Source organism: Nelusetta ayraudi, unplaced genomic scaffold (assembly GCF_046127955.1).
Source record: "Nelusetta ayraudi isolate G7.1 ecotype Tasmania unplaced genomic scaffold, CSIRO-AGI_Nayr_v1 ptg000060l, whole genome shotgun sequence".
Classification (NCBI taxonomy): Eukaryota; Metazoa; Chordata; class Actinopteri; order Tetraodontiformes; family Monacanthidae; genus Nelusetta; species Nelusetta ayraudi.
Window position 1 is genome coordinate 4886256 of NW_027466110.1, and position 14988 is coordinate 4901243.

Here is a 14988-nt window from a genome sequence, read left to right on the forward strand (position 1 = left end):
TTTTGAATGGTGCATGTAGGCTGTGTTTCACTTGAGCCAACGAGCCATAAAACTTACGCCATGTGACGCAGAGATTGAAAATTAACATGAAAAAAACTGGCAAGCTGAACAATTACAGGCCTGTTAGATGGTGAGATGAGCAAATTTAATTGGATGAAACCAGAGACAAACAAAACAAACGGCGTCCACCTGGCCTGCAGTTAACCACAACACACACCGTGCAGCAGCGGTGCTGGTGAGCCGGGGACGGTCGGGACGAGCCGAGGATCTCAGGGCGACTGAATGCCTTGCGACGCCCCGCGGCCCAACAATCAGTCGAGTCAAGGAGCGACGTGTGCGTCTCATTGCAGCATTGTTTGTCAATGTTTATGTTATTGTAGCAGCGCAAATGAAACCCTGACTGTTCTCCCTTCGGTGCAGTGAGTCAGCGCTACGTGTGTGTGTGTGTGTGTGTGTGCATCCACTGTCCATGGGCGGCTAATGGAATCACTCCTACATAATGACACCCATCTGGCATACAGCTCCCTCGGGGTCAGACACACACACACACACACACACACACACACACACACACACACACACACACACACACACACACACACACACACACACACACACACACACAGAGGAAGAGCGAGGACGTGACGGAGTTGTATCATCATTAGGTGGCAGCAGTTAGAACTATTGATCCCGATTACACAACCCCGCTGCCTCCAGCTGATCCACACACACTGTACGCACTCACTGAGCATTTCCCAACCACCCATTGATCTGTCACACACACACACACACACACACACACGCAACGCCAGCTGATACATTCATGAGGCATTCGGAGTCGTGTTGGTTTTGCATCAGCAGCTGGTCCAAGCTCGGTGTGTACGAGGAGGGTGAAGTGCTCCTCTTAGCGAGGCTCAAGAGCGGAGGAAGAGCGGGACGCCTCATCCGAGGGCTTTGGCCCCGTGAACTCGCCCTGCTCTCTCTCTCTCTCTCTCCCTCCCTCCCTCTCCCTCTCTCTCTCTCGATCTCTCTCCGCTTCAACAATAAACAAAAGGAGGTCCGGCAGTCGCGAAAGTGCACGCCTGTTTACGCTCGTGTCTCTACGCCGGCAACAGCCTAGGAATTCCAAAAGGTTTGCACGTTCGCTGTGTGCTCACACACACGCTGTGATGCGTTTTCTTTTTCAAAGGTCAAAGGTTTTTATTTGTCATTCCAAGGTGCAGGTACAGAGAAACGAAAGGTCCCATAACATGTAAAACTCACTGGTGCTTCCAGACCATGAGTCTCTCCAGCATGTCCATGAAGTCTATGCTTTTACTTCTTCTGCCAATCAAACACAAAGGGTGGTGGCAACCCTTTGTGATGTCACAAGGGGGTACAATATCTCCCTAATACATGGCCAAATGCAACAGCTTCAACCAGGTCTTGGCTCAAGTGCCTTGTTTTCGGCCCCTTGCAAACCGACAAGTTAAAACCTAAAACAGGAGGCTGCAAACAAAGGGCTAAAAAGTAATTTTCTAAAAAAAAACAACAACAATTGGCTAAAAATGCATATATGGCTGCATTTTTGGAGCAAACTTAGCATGAGCATAGTAATAATGAGACTCTGAAAATGAGCACAATGTCCAACGCATGAAGTTTAATGTGAAGCGTTTTCAGGCTGAAACAACAGTCGGGTAGAGCGGGTGACAGCGGCTACAATCGTCCTCTTTATATAGCTGGGAACAGACCGGGCCTATCTGCCACTGCCGTGGCATTAACATGTCTTATGGAGGAATTAATTCCGAGCTGCGTGGACGGCCGTCTCTCGCACGGCGCAACAGTCGGACGCATTCTTGTCCCGCCGGGGTTTAAGGCTCCCCCAGCGTTTGAACCCGACGTCGAGGCCACCGCATGCTGGCTGGGGGGAGGTGGTGGTGGTGGTGGTAGTAGTTATTTGTGTCACGGAGGGATTACGGGGACGAGTCCAGACTCGGAGCCTGTGAAGCACAACCTGCCTGTGAGGTGAGTGTGTCGTGATTATCCTCCTGGGGGAAGGGGTGGGGTGGGGGGGAGTCGCTCGGATCTCCACCAGCGAGATGCAAAAACGATGAATGAGCCAGTGTGGCCCGCACCCACACGCTGGCATATCTGCCCCCAGGCAGTTAAATCACAAATGAGCACCCAGATTCCCCAAGACCCCCAAAGTCCCACGTCGCAATTTATTTAGTATTTTTTAAACAAGCGAGCTAAGTTCTCCCTCGACACGCTAATTTCCCAACTCGCATTCCTGCATCCGTGTCTGCTTTCCCTCCCCTCGGGCGTCTCCGGCCAAGCACCGCAGTCAGGATGGATAAATAATACAAAGGTGTGGTCGGTCCCTTGGATGGATGTCTGGAGTCCTGAGTCAGGATTCCATTTCCCTGACAAGAAGGCCCGCGGCGGGTGTCCGTTTCTGTTACCTAGCAACTCCTTCCGGGGAAAAAAGCTGGAACACAGCGCACAGACAACAAAAAAAAAAGGGAGCGACTCTTCTATCCCAGCAGGAGCTCTGAGGGGGAAACAGATACGGACGAGGCGGCCACGTGCTCTGAAACTTTTTAGACGGTCAGTGTAAGTTGTTACATCACCGTCACCGGACACTCACTGTGTGAGTCTGGGGCGCTGGTGACACTGTAACCCCTCCTGTGAGAGGGGTTTTGTATCCTGTTGTAACCGATGATCCACTCGACTGCAGGTACAAAACGCGTTGACCAGGCACCGATTCGACAGTTCTCCCCGGGGAGATGACGCACATGATAAACTGTGAGAATTAAACTGTTTCCATGCATAAGCACTCCAGCTCGTTTTGACGATAACGTTAGATCAATTATAAACAAAAGACATCATTGTGCAACACAGAGATTTTTTTGCCAAACAAAACCCTCTTGCAACACTCTTTAAAATGCCAAGTGTGTAAATGTCAGAAAGACTGATTGAATAAATGTGTTATAATTAGATAAATGGATTTAAAAAAAAAACTGAACTGTGTTCATATTGACTTTGTTTATTTACAAAAAAAAGAACATTCATATTTAGAACAGATGTGACCCAAACTTAGATTAGCCCAGAACTGGATCTGCTCAGAGTTTGATCGTTTTCTCCCCTGACATCACAGCTCATATACAAAACATACCGAATCAAATCCAGGCATCAGAGGACGCTATTAACGTTAACTAAGTGCAGTACACCTTGTCACCGTGAGATGCTGCTAAATCATACACACTGGGCCTTTAAAGTTTTGTGTTTTCAGCCTCTCCTATGTTGTTGTTGAAGCCCACAGCTGATCCAACATCAGCCAGTACGAAGCTCAGGAGCTCTGGTCAAAAAATACACTTCTAGCTCCATTTGGCACTAAATGTTTTCTAGGTCTCTTCTAGATATATTATATAAAACTTTTCATGAGATTGGCAGAAGAAGACAGAAACGTCTACCTGGGAAGCTGTGTTACGGTAGAGCAGGTAGTAGTAGGTTGGGCAGAAAAGTGTGTACTCACCACCAGCACGGACGTCCTCACCACCTCGGAGACACTCTGCCGGAGCTCCGCCGCCGTGCCCGGCTTCCCCAGCCCGCGCGTAAACCTCCTGGTCTCCGGATGCACTGGAGTCGACATGGTGGCGCACACCTTTGCGTCAATGACCATTAAATCCACTTGGTTGCTTCTTCCCTCACCCTATAATAATATTTTTTTTATTTTTTTAAATCTTCCGCCAGCAAAAGTTTTTTAGACCTGGACCCAGAGCGGTTTCCCCTCGGTCCCTCCGATCCCCATGAGTTTGCGCACCACGAGTTTCAGAGGCGCGTCAGGCTGCGTTCGCGTCGCTCCAAACTCTCGGTTTCATCTTCGTGGAAGAAAAAAAGTATTCGTCCACTCGCGTTTCATTATCTCAGCGTGAGAACCGGTGTTCTTGGGGGATTTTTGAGTCTCATAGTAGCGTTATCCTCTCGAGGGGCGTTTGATTGGCCGTGCGGCCGCGGCGGCAGACGGGAGGTGTTTAATCTGGCTGTGCTCTCCGCCCCTCGCAGGCTCGTAGGTCGGCCCACCGGTCGGACTTTGGACTGCGAGCTACTGCTGTACACAACCACCAGCAGCACCACTGACTGACCGACTGACTGACTGGGTCGACGTTTTGTTTCCTTCCAAGGCAACGCAACCCACAAACCGTTTTCGGCGTCTCCGAGATCACGTGACCACCTCCCTTCTTTTTTTTTTCTTTCCTTTTTTTTTGGGGGGGGGGCGTCACATTAAAGCCACACAAAGCTTATGTGGCTTTGATGTGACTTTAAAGTGAAAGGAAACAGGAGAACCGAACGACCATTAGCGAACAACCAATCATCTGCAGCGAGGGTTCGTCGGCGGATATTCAAGAGACACAACGTGATTTATTGTTATGGATATTGTTGGTGCGGTCTTAATATTAATATAATAAACCTATATCAGCTCGTTCCTTCTGTCCTGGTGTCAGGGTTACATCAAAGTTCTTCCGAGTGTCTCGATTCCATCAAGAACAAAATCCAGATCGATTATCAAGTCGGAAATATACATAAAATACTGTGCATCCATCAACAAAGATAAGACTTGAGATGATATAGTGTGGATGTGTATGTTAAATTATCCCAATGCCACAAGGTGCCAGGGCCACGTAGCTCCGCCCCTGGCACACACCTGCTGAGATGTGGAACAGAGTTCACGGTTCGATGAGGAGGCAACTGGGTCGCAGTTGTAACTCAAACACAATCATCAACAATATAAGATGAACCAAAGCTGCTGAACACAATTCATTTGACCCAATTAACCACCCAGCGGCTGCGGCAGACACAGTGTGGGGGCCTCAGACCCAACACAACTGTGCTCACTCCATGTTCCTTCTGCTAACGCAGTTCAAAGAAGCTCCGCCAGGTTTCCAGGTTGGGGGCTTTTGTCTTCACACTGCTGTCTGTCTCTGGGCAGCTTCAGCGTCCCAGGCAAGAGGTCCGATGCACGGACAGTGATGTGGTGGAACCACAACACCAAGATCCAGGCTCATTTACCACAATTAAATCACTGCTGTAAGAAAAATGTTCCACTGAAATGCATCCATTGGCTAGTGGGGGTGTGACACATCTTAATCAATGGCGCCACCTGTAGGTCACAGCTTGAAATACAAATGTGAAGCAACGAGCTAGTTTAAAATCAACAACCAAAGAGCAAAGAAACAGTTACACAGGTATTGATAATATTTTTTTTTTTTTATTGCTTTCACTTCCAAAGAGCTCTCTGATGTTTTACGGGAAATGGGGGGGGAAAACGCTACAGTCCAAAGCACGACTGAGTATTTTCTTTCCCACCCGTTTCATTTTCTTCACTGTGAAAACCAGCCGAATGCATATTTCCAACTCATGAAAGACCCATAAAAACGTCTGGTGTGTGTGAACGGCCCGGTCCTGTGAGAGCAGCAGCAGCAGCAGCAGCAGCAGCACTTGGAGCAGAAAGTTTCATATTTTTTTTCCCACAAATAATCTTTAAAGCTTTCAAATACACTTACTTTCATAATACAAGGATTAAGAACACGTCTCGCCTGCTCTCACAGAGCGGAGGGAGACCTCAGCCGATGAAAGCAAAGAGAAACGGCCCGATGGCAAATCATTATTTACGTTACATGGAGTCGGCCCGAGGACGGCGGCTAATCCTGGATGTTTGGCACGCGTTGATGATTCGACAAAATAATTTCACATTCGCATTAAATTTCACTTTTAAACCTGCCTGACTCTTGATTTTTAAAACTCGAGGTGTGTAACAAAATAGCATTAAAAAGTCCAGGACAGGGATGGAAATCGGTTTGGCACTCATGTCGCAGGACATTCTCTGAGCAGCAGTTTCCCCACAAATCCAACACGTGGAAGGAAAAAAAAAAAAAGCCAAAAAAATGTTCGTGTGATGGCAATGCAGCGAAAGACAAAAAAAAGCTTTGATGTCTGCACCGACGTGATCCTGCAGTTTAAACCAGAGAGGAGACAGGAAATAGTGGAGACCATTAAAAAACTGTAGAAAATGACATCCTTAAAAAGAGGTTTCAGAGTTGAGAGTAAAAATGCCAAAACAAAGAATCAAACAAAAAAACAAACCAAAAAAAAAGGAGAGCAGTCTCTGATGCAGTCTAAACCAGCGGACGTGTCACCATTAAAGCAATTTCTTTTCTTCTTGTTTTTTTTTCTTAAAAAAAAGCACCAAATGTGCATGGACACACGTACAAATGTCCCAGATATGTGTAGAAAAGAAAAGAAAAGCAAAGTCCGGGATAAAGGAGGAGGAGGAGGAAGGCTGGTGAACTCAGTGAGGGTTGGAATCCTTGTTGTTGGGGACACGGACGCTCCTGGTGGGGACCGTGGCACTGCGGATCACCTCCATCCACCTGCAGCCAAAGAAAAGTTAGCAGTTCAGTTCAGTTCACTTTCAGTTTATTTACAGGCTTTACACTACAACCAGTGCATTTCAGTTTCCTCTTCTTTCCCTTTAAAAGTTGTGTCTCTTTGTTGTGTTCACGAGTGGGAAAAGGAATTGGCACGAGGTGACTGAGTCTTGCCATTAAGTCTAAACACTACATGATATATTACACAAGCATTGTGAAAAAGGTTGCACGCTGGAAGCTTCAGAGAGTTTAGACCCATACAACACTCAGCATGCGCTCACCTCTCGAACGTGTACTCGCTCTCCGATCTGAAGTAGTAGACGTGGGACTTGAAATGCAGCTTGAAGACGTAGTCCTTGTGGATGTTCTCGGACTCTGAGGGCATGGTGACCGAGTAGCCCAGCAGGGGGAGGCTGGCCAGCGGATAATCATCCTGCCGCATGGAAATAACCAACAACTGATGAATGAACGAATGAGCTGGAGAAGCGTTTGCTTCGGTCGTCATTTTAAAAGAGGCAACAAATACCTGCAAGGGCAGTGGAAGTGAAAGCGCGCACATGTGAGTTGATCTGAACTAAAACTCTATTTAGGAAAATTTCCCAGCAGGGTACAATGCAAAAAACACTTGCGTTTTCTCACAACAAAACGTGTCTCCAACCTGTCAGACCTCTCGCACGTGAGGCTCTGCGTCACTGCTGCCTTTCTTTCTGTCTCGTTCTAAACAAGCAAAGCATTTTTTTTGAAAAATTCATAATCACAGGTTGCTGTGAGATAAAAAAAATAAATAAAAAAAAAAGATCTGACAATTGCTTGAATATTGGTCCTTTAATGCTGACCAGTTATATTTCACTTCCTACTAACACAGAATGTGTACCTTTTTTTTTTTTTTTTTTTCAAATAGCGATCTAGTGCTAAAGACAGCTAACCAAAACATTTCTGAGGAAAGAGGTGATATATATATATATATATATATATATATATATATATAAAAAAGAAACCGCATGGGAGAATGAGCCAACGTGTGAAATGACGCACAGACGGGAGATTCTGCGCCGAGGCGCGATGTGTTTGCTCCCCGTGGGAGGGTAAACACGCCGGGACAGCCAGCGGTGATGAGGGTTGTTGCTCACCTGATGAGACTTGTAGAAGAAGAGGCTGAAGTTGGTGAAGACCACCCAGAGCTTCTGCCAGCCGTTGCTGTTCTTGAACTTCCTCAGTAGGTTTCCTGACAACTGATTCTGCACGGACCCCCCCCCCAAAAAAAAACAAGGAGTCAACGCCAGCACGCACGGGGACATGGCAGAAAGTTGTGCAGAACTTTGATTTCTATCTAACTCGAGGCAGGAGCGGTCCACCGAACAGCCACGTCAGTACTATGATCTATTTAACAGCTGAAAATGTCAGTAACATAGGTGAATTTCAGCTCTGTGTGATTTTGTCCACTAGGTGTCACTTGACTTCTTACCACAGAACATAAACTGCATGTCCAAAGAGTCATATTGTCACCCCCGCTTCAGACATGTGGTTCAGTTATTTTTTGCGTGTTTTCTGAAAAACTTAAAAAATAAATAAATGCACAGGTCATGCTGATATAAAAATCAGTTTTTCTAAAAGTGCTTTAAAAAAAGATTGATATATCATTATCATATATATACCTTAAAATGACTGAAGTTAAAATATAATGTAGTAAAATATAGAAAAATATAGCTTTTTCTATTTGTACATTTTTCTACAAGGATTTTATTGATCTTCACCTATATTTAATTTATTGATCTAATATATAAAAACAACTGCATCCACACACAAAACGTCAAATCTTAAAATTTGAAAAGTCAAAGTGGAAATCATATAATTGTCTAAAGATTTGTCTTATCCATGCGAGTAATTTAAATAAAAGATTATCTGACGTGACAGTTTTCCAAATTCTAATGATGATGAATTTGCAGTTTTTCCTTTTTCTATGAACGACGTGCAGCCTCACTCTAAGCTCCTGCTAAGGTGTGTTTTGTGCGGTGCGTTCAGGTGAACCTCTCCTGCCCGCCTGGCTCCTTTTACCTCTATGCTCCTGCAGGATTCACTAAAGGACAGGCTCTGAACACGGTACCAGCAGATAACAGACAGAGGCACAGGTCCCTGGCCACTGGGGAGCCCCTGCGGGGGGGCCTTACTCCCACTGACTGGACTAGGGTCCTCTACCATGGAGCAACGCACAGACGCGCGGGAGGAGGAGGGCGAAGAGAGAGAACAGACAGACAGACAGACAGACAGGGAGGGAGGGAGGGACAGAAACACAGAAACTGAGTCGGTGAAACACAGGCATGCAGTGTCCGGCGGAGTGTCCGGGGCTGTGAAGAGGACGTGGTGACGACCACTACAGAGGAAGAGGCAGAAGCAGATCAGGGGAGGACGTCTCGTGCAGCTCTCGCGCTATTTATAGACAGTCGGAGGGCTGCTTCTTTTTTTAAGTGTCAGAGGAAGAAGAAACAGAACAGAACCAGACGGCGAGGAGAGGTCGGTGTCGGGACAACAGACTGGGACATCAACTGGAAGCAAAGAAGAGGGAAGGAAGGAACCGCGTCCTCGCTGTGGCTGCAAGTGGAGAAGGAAGATGAATGAAGAAAAAGTTGCGCTGATGCAGAACAACACGGGGATTCGTTTATCAGCCGTGCCTTTGGAATCTGTGCCCAGCTTAAAGTGGAAATTAGCGACGTGTACCTAAATATGTGCGTAAATCTGAACACTGACCACATGGCCTCGCAGTGCCCCAGTGGCAGAATAAAGACACTGCAGGCAGAAAACCTGACACAACCTCAGCATCAGGTTTCCTGGTTTCTTTGTAAATTAATTTCTGGGGATAAAAGGGCAGATGTAATACAATTAGTCTTCTTTCTGCCTCCTTTCATTCTAGACCGGAGAACATTTGTATTTATATTAAATTGTTTTTCTTTTCTTTTATAAAGAATGAAAGAAATAATAAATGAAATGTCGGCTACGGGGACGTGGAACAGGATACTGAAAACTTTTTCAGGATTTAAGTTTGCAAGTACAGTGGCCCACTTTCTTGGCCGTCCTTAAATAACTGTTGTGCACTGGTTAGTTCCTCCAGTCAGAATTGGTTGGCTCATTTTTGTTGCTCTTTGATGCGTTTTGTTCATTAAGCGAAGCAAATTAAACACGCGTCGTCCCTCTCTGGGACACGGATCTCTCTTCCTGGAGCTCAACCCAACCTTAAATACTTCACAGTCCTGCTTCACTCATGTTTCCTCACAGTTTAAATCTCCATGTACTTCATTCAGATCAGGTGGCTCTACCCTGAGTGACCGCTGATAAAGCACAACGCGCATGTGGTCCGCAGGTGGACGTGCTGCAACCATTTAAGGTTAATTTGAGGCGTGTCTGGTTACAAACGGCACCTCAGTGAGAACACGTTGAATAAATGAAGAACTTTTATCAAAACCATTTAAATTTTCAATCGTAAGACTGAATGAAGAACCTTTTCTACACACTGCTGAAAAAAAAAAAAACGAGGGCCCCCGGGTTGTTCTCTGGTGTGGCTGACTAATTAGATTAGCGTGCCAGCGTAAAAGAGAAGACACCAGTCTGCAAAAAAAATGCAATAATCCCAGAGGCGGTGAGCAGCCTGATCAGCACTGTGTGTACTCGTTTGCCAAGGGCTTAAATGCAAAGTAGTTTTTCTTCTTCGAACGTGACGAATCCCGTGCAGCAATTCTCACTATGGAATTTGCAAAAATATTTAATGAGGAAATGAAAAAAAAAAAAAAAAGGCACAGGGCAGGCACGCTGAATAAAACATTTTTTGACCTAAATCTGGCTCCCTTTCAGCGCCTAAAAGTGAAGCCAGCTCGAGTTGCAGCAGACGCAACTCGTTTAAGTGGGAGTCAGGAGGAGTGGAGGAGGCTGAGAGCAGCGCAGGAGGACGCGGTTCCCACCGAGACATAATTAAAAGTGAACCCAGTCAACAGCGACGCACACGCACACACGGAGAAAGGGAACGGTGAGGCAGGAAGAGGAGGAGCAGTTTTCCCAGATCGGGGGAGGCGGGGGAGAGTGGTGGGGGGGGCTCTAACCTCCACGGCTACGCTAAAGTCCACCATGGACACGCTGGTGTTCCTGTGCCAGCACACGTGCACCATGGTGTTACCGCGCTGCGGCGCGGGCCTCTCCGGCGAGCTCGGCGCCGCCGCTGCGTCGTCCTCCGACTCCGCCTCCGCCGTGGAGTCCTCGGGGCATTCTGGGAAAGTCAGCAAGTCGTTACCGCGAGCGAAGAGTTTGGCTGATGAGGAGGAGGAAGAGGAAGAGGAGGAGGAGGAGGAGGAGGAGAGAGAGGGCGCTCAAGCGCAGCACAGCGTCAGATCGCTCCGCAGTCAAACTCAACACACCAGATTCCACTTTTTCATTTAAACATTAATACACGCCGACAGCTACTTCACATCTCTATCACATGTCTGGATTTTTTAACTTTCATTTCGACGTCGTGGCTGCAGGGTGACTTACTGTTGTTGGTCAGACTGCAGCTCAGAATGTCGGACGAAGGCCCGTTGCTGGTTGTGGCCGTCTCCACCGCTACCCTGATGTCGTCCATCCAGCGCTCCATCTCCGTCAGCGAGCTGCACGCAAAGACAAAGGAACCATCAGCACCTCCAAACACAGTTCTATCTCTTCTCCTCAATGTTAATTCACTTTAAGAATACATGTATTTTTTTACATCAAATTCTGTTTGTTTAGGATTAACTTCATGCTTCATTTATTCTTGCTTTAGAAGCAACAGGTAGTTTTCGCTCCTCTTCAACTGCTAGCACAGTAACATTTTCCTTTACACACTTTACACACTAGCACATGAATGTGAATGTGTTGTGTCATTGTCTATGTGCTGTTTCTTGCCTCATAAATCTTCATTCAGTGGGAATATGGGGCGTAATTGCTGTGTGTCAACCTGAAACGAATCAAATCTTTCTAAATCTTTTTTCTCAGCAAGATGGAATCTGGACAGCTCGACTTTGTTTCCAGTAAAAGTGAGAAAACATTTCAGCTGAAGCGGCAAAGCGAGAAAGCTGCCGAGTATTCGCTGATAATGCAGTTTTTTTTTGTTTTGTTTTGTTTTTTTTAACTTTGCTGACAGTTTGGATGGAATCTGCAAGAAGGAAAAAAACTCTGACTGTGCTGTGAATGAAAGCACTTCAGTTCCTCCCGGCAAAGCGCATTAAAAATAGACGCCGACAACCACTTTGGGCTCATTCATCATTCCAGGTGCGAGGTGTCGGAGTGACTCCGAGTCCTTCCTACCTCGCTGCCACCACCACCGACTGCTGCTGACCCACTAGGGTGAAGGCGTGAGGGACGCCCCACTCCTCCTCGCTCTCTCTGATCTGGAGAGAGACAGAAGACGGCAGAGAGCGTCAGAAAGAGAGAGCAAGAGAGAGAGAGAGAGAGCGAGAGAGAGAGAGAGAGAGAGAGAGAGAGAGGGAAAGAGATCACAGAGAGAGAGACAAACTGCCCGAGCGCTTTGCGCTGCACTTACTGTCATGCCGTGGAGCGGCAGCTGACCGTGCACCTTGAACTGATTGGTCGGCGTCATCCCTCGACTCGTGTACAAAATGACGTCGTTGAACTGACGGCCGAAAGAGAGACCAGAGTGAGAAGAGGAGGCGGGTTTTGGTTTAAACTGCAACAATACAGTAAATTAAGACATGACAGCTGTTTGCTAGATAAAAGTGATATTTCTGAAATGGGCCAGTCTGAACAGATTTGAGTTTGGAGTTTAGATGGCAGACAGCTCATGTCTGGCATGTAAACCAGGAGTCATGCACGTCTGGAGGGAATTAAGGCCCGAGACGAGCAGACAGAGATGAGGCGATATGACTGGATCTCAGTGAGTGGGCGTTACCAGGAAGAACATTCGCTGCTGCAGGCCTTTTCCGGACAGTTTGCTCAAGCAGCCTAACCTGATGAACTCCTGCAGGAGAGAGAGAGAGAGAGAGAGAGAGAGAGAGAGAAAGCAACAGTCTTTGTCATCATCTGAACCCAACTACAGAGAGCGACGCTCCTCTGGGGTCGAGCGTTACACCCACCCGACCGGGGACGAGAAGATTGTCGATGCCGATCAGATCCTTCTTCAGCTCCAGAAGCTTCTGGAAGTTCTCCATCTTGACCAAGCTGCCCTGGAGCTGCTCCACCACCTCGGACACCTCGGCCAGAGCAGCTGCAGGGAGGGATAAAAACAAAGCAGAGCGTGAGATATTTTCAGAGACGCAGCGATTAAATCATAAAGAAGTTTCGAAACCGACCTCGGCAGTCCCTGAAGTCCACGTGCGTGGCCTGGTAGTGTTTGCACAGCCGCTCCAGGATCTGCTTGTAGTGGAGGAGGCGGTGCAGGGGCCGCAGGATGAAGACGTTCAGCGGGATGTAGCAGACCTTCTGCAGCTCAAAGTCCCTGCAGAGACCCTCCAGCCTGCGGGACGACCTGCACGCCTTCTCCAGCTCCAGCAGCACCTCCGACTGCTTGTGCAGGCTCGTCGTCAGGGGCTGTGGGCAGAGAGGGGAGAGCACGGGTGACGCACCGCACAGGATGTGAGTCAACCACCGTTTCAGGGGTGCAGGAGGGCGAGTCTGACCTTCAGGCTCTGGAAGTTCTTCAGCATGACGTCGCCGATGCGCTGATAGTCGCCTTTGATGTGAGCGTTGGAGCGGCCTTCCCTGCAACAACCAAGCAAACACCACAGTTTGAGTTGGTATGTTGAGATATACAGTATATCGTGAAGCACATTTAGCTAATAAAGTGATCAGAGCTCTTCGAGTAGCCTTGAACAAGGTGGTGAGCAGCAAATAGATGAAAAATCCTTTTTGTGGTCAACTATACAATTAAGCCTTTCAATTCTTTACTTGATTGGACAAAGAGTAATATCTGGCTGTTTTTAATTGACATTTTTTTTTTATACCAAACAGTTAATCAAGAGAAAGCCAAGAGGATTTATTGATGCTGCAAAGGCACCGTGTGCAATATTTAGTAGCATCTAATAGATTAATTTAATGTTGTTCTCTGACGTTTAATGTAAATAAAAATGCCTATTACCAATGACTGAAAACAGCTCATTCTTTTTCGTGACATTAACTTACTAAACCAAAACACATGCGTTTATTTTCTATGTATTTTCCATATCAGATCCCTTCCAATCAAACACTGGGTCTTAAACACACAAAAATGCCCAGGAGAGTTTCAGGCGGCTGTTTTCACAATTCACCAGCAGGTGTCTCCCCTGAGCAAAGCCCTTCCTCCAGCATGAGGCTGCAGGAGTAATGTGGCTGCCACCGCTGCATCACACAGGACATTTATCAATTCATTACTTCAGCAAGTGTGTGGAACAAATCTTATTCACCTCCCTTATTAACCAGATCAGTTCCTAATGACGAACATGGATACAAACTCCGACATCGTGTTTGAATACACAAAGCTCAATTTGCCAGTGGGGATAATCTGCATGCGTTGGGAGCTCTTACAATCACAAGTGGGGGAAATAAACCTTGTGTTATTGATTAATAATACTGATAAGTGGAAGTGATGTTGCGATCGGGGAGGTTTCTTCGAGCCTGTACGTATGCGTGCAGCCGAGTCTCACCACAGCGCCAGCCGCTGCTCCACCTCCCTGAGAAAACCTGTGTGGAACCTGTGCAGAGGCTCAAAGGTGGAGAAGACGGCGCTCTTCAGAGACTCTGGAGTGGCCTCGTCTTGTCCGACAGCGTTCTGGAAAGACTGCAATCAGAAAGCAAAACACAATTCAACAAGACAGATTTGGCAGATTTTATTTTTATTTTTACAAAAGACGGCCTTCCGCCATGTGCGTCATGGCGCAGAGCGACAGCAGAGAGTTTAGGGCGACACAGTTTGATTAAGTGGGGGAGTGAAACTGTGAGGTGGATCTGCCATCTGTTACTGCACGGCGGCGTGAAACACTAAACAAATAGTTGAACTGCAGGACAAGAGTAGGATTTTTTTTTTTTAATTTTAAGGCCTCCTGCTAAAAATGTTACACGCAAAAATAACTCTTGGCCTTTTCTCAGCGAGTCTGCGACAGCCTCGTCCGACTGAGGATACATGCTACAAATACGTGAAACTTTTAAAGGTTCCACATTATGCAAAATGGACAATACGCGTCTCTGTTTGAAAAGTCAAGCTTTTGCTTCTGTCGCTTGACCCACTTTCCAGAAAATGCGCATTAAAGCGCACAGCTGTGGAAATCAGCCCTATTTGATGTCACAAAGGGATCAGAGACCTCGCTGTTTGAGCAGAAGGCTGAGGGCTAAATACGCCGTTTTCTCTGCAGATCTCGCATCTATTTTTATCTTTGTTTCGTTTGATGATCCACTGTGTGATGCAGCCAGGAATTTCATGATTTCACGCAGGGATCTGACAAAACGTAGAGTATGGGACCTCGAACAGCAACGCACTTCCTCTGTCTGACAGTCAGACTGAGGGTGAGTGCAGCGAGGCTGACGACCGCCGACCAGCTCGGCTGCACTGATGTGATGGAAACGCCGAAGCGACTTTCTGGAAACAAAAGTTTAT

The 14988-nt window shown here is 47.0% G+C and overlaps 2 protein-coding genes across 5 annotated transcripts in view; both read right to left on the reverse strand.

The window, feature by feature from the left end:
• The window catches only part of LOC142897387 (dedicator of cytokinesis protein 9), a 63759-nt gene extending 59586 nt beyond the window's left edge, over nucleotides 1-4173 (reverse strand). Inside the window, exons 1-2 of the mRNA XM_076039680.1 lie at nucleotides 3803-4173; nucleotides 3515-3691 (exon numbers count right to left, since the gene is read on the reverse strand). Of these exons, the coding sequence (XP_075895795.1) occupies nucleotides 3515-3661 (147 nt within the window). The 5' untranslated portion in view covers nucleotides 3662-3691; nucleotides 3803-4173. The remainder of the gene's footprint in view (nucleotides 1-3514; nucleotides 3692-3802) is intronic.
• A 1055-nt stretch (nucleotides 4174-5228) lies between these two features.
• The window catches only part of LOC142897533 (FERM, ARHGEF and pleckstrin domain-containing protein 1-like), a 51292-nt gene continuing 41532 nt past the window's right edge, over nucleotides 5229-14988 (reverse strand). For 2 of the 4 annotated variants that reach the window (XM_076039940.1, XM_076039939.1), the window contains exons 16-27: nucleotides 14042-14175; nucleotides 13040-13121; nucleotides 12713-12950; nucleotides 12497-12627; nucleotides 12313-12381; nucleotides 11947-12036; nucleotides 11712-11794; nucleotides 10923-11035; nucleotides 10496-10659; nucleotides 7538-7645; nucleotides 6689-6840; nucleotides 5229-6410 (exon numbers count right to left, since the gene is read on the reverse strand). In XM_076039940.1, the coding sequence (XP_075896055.1) occupies nucleotides 6329-6410; nucleotides 6689-6840; nucleotides 7538-7645; nucleotides 10496-10659; nucleotides 10923-11035; nucleotides 11712-11794; nucleotides 11947-12036; nucleotides 12313-12381; nucleotides 12497-12627; nucleotides 12713-12950; nucleotides 13040-13121; nucleotides 14042-14175 (1446 nt within the window). In that variant the 3' untranslated portion in view covers nucleotides 5229-6328. Of the gene's footprint in view, nucleotides 6411-6688; nucleotides 6841-7537; nucleotides 7646-8462; nucleotides 8600-10495; nucleotides 10660-10922; nucleotides 11036-11711; nucleotides 11795-11946; nucleotides 12037-12312; nucleotides 12382-12496; nucleotides 12628-12712; nucleotides 12951-13039; nucleotides 13122-14041; nucleotides 14176-14988 lie in introns of those variants that run through there. The other 2 variants (XM_076039941.1, XR_012928463.1) reach the window with 2 other exon arrangements.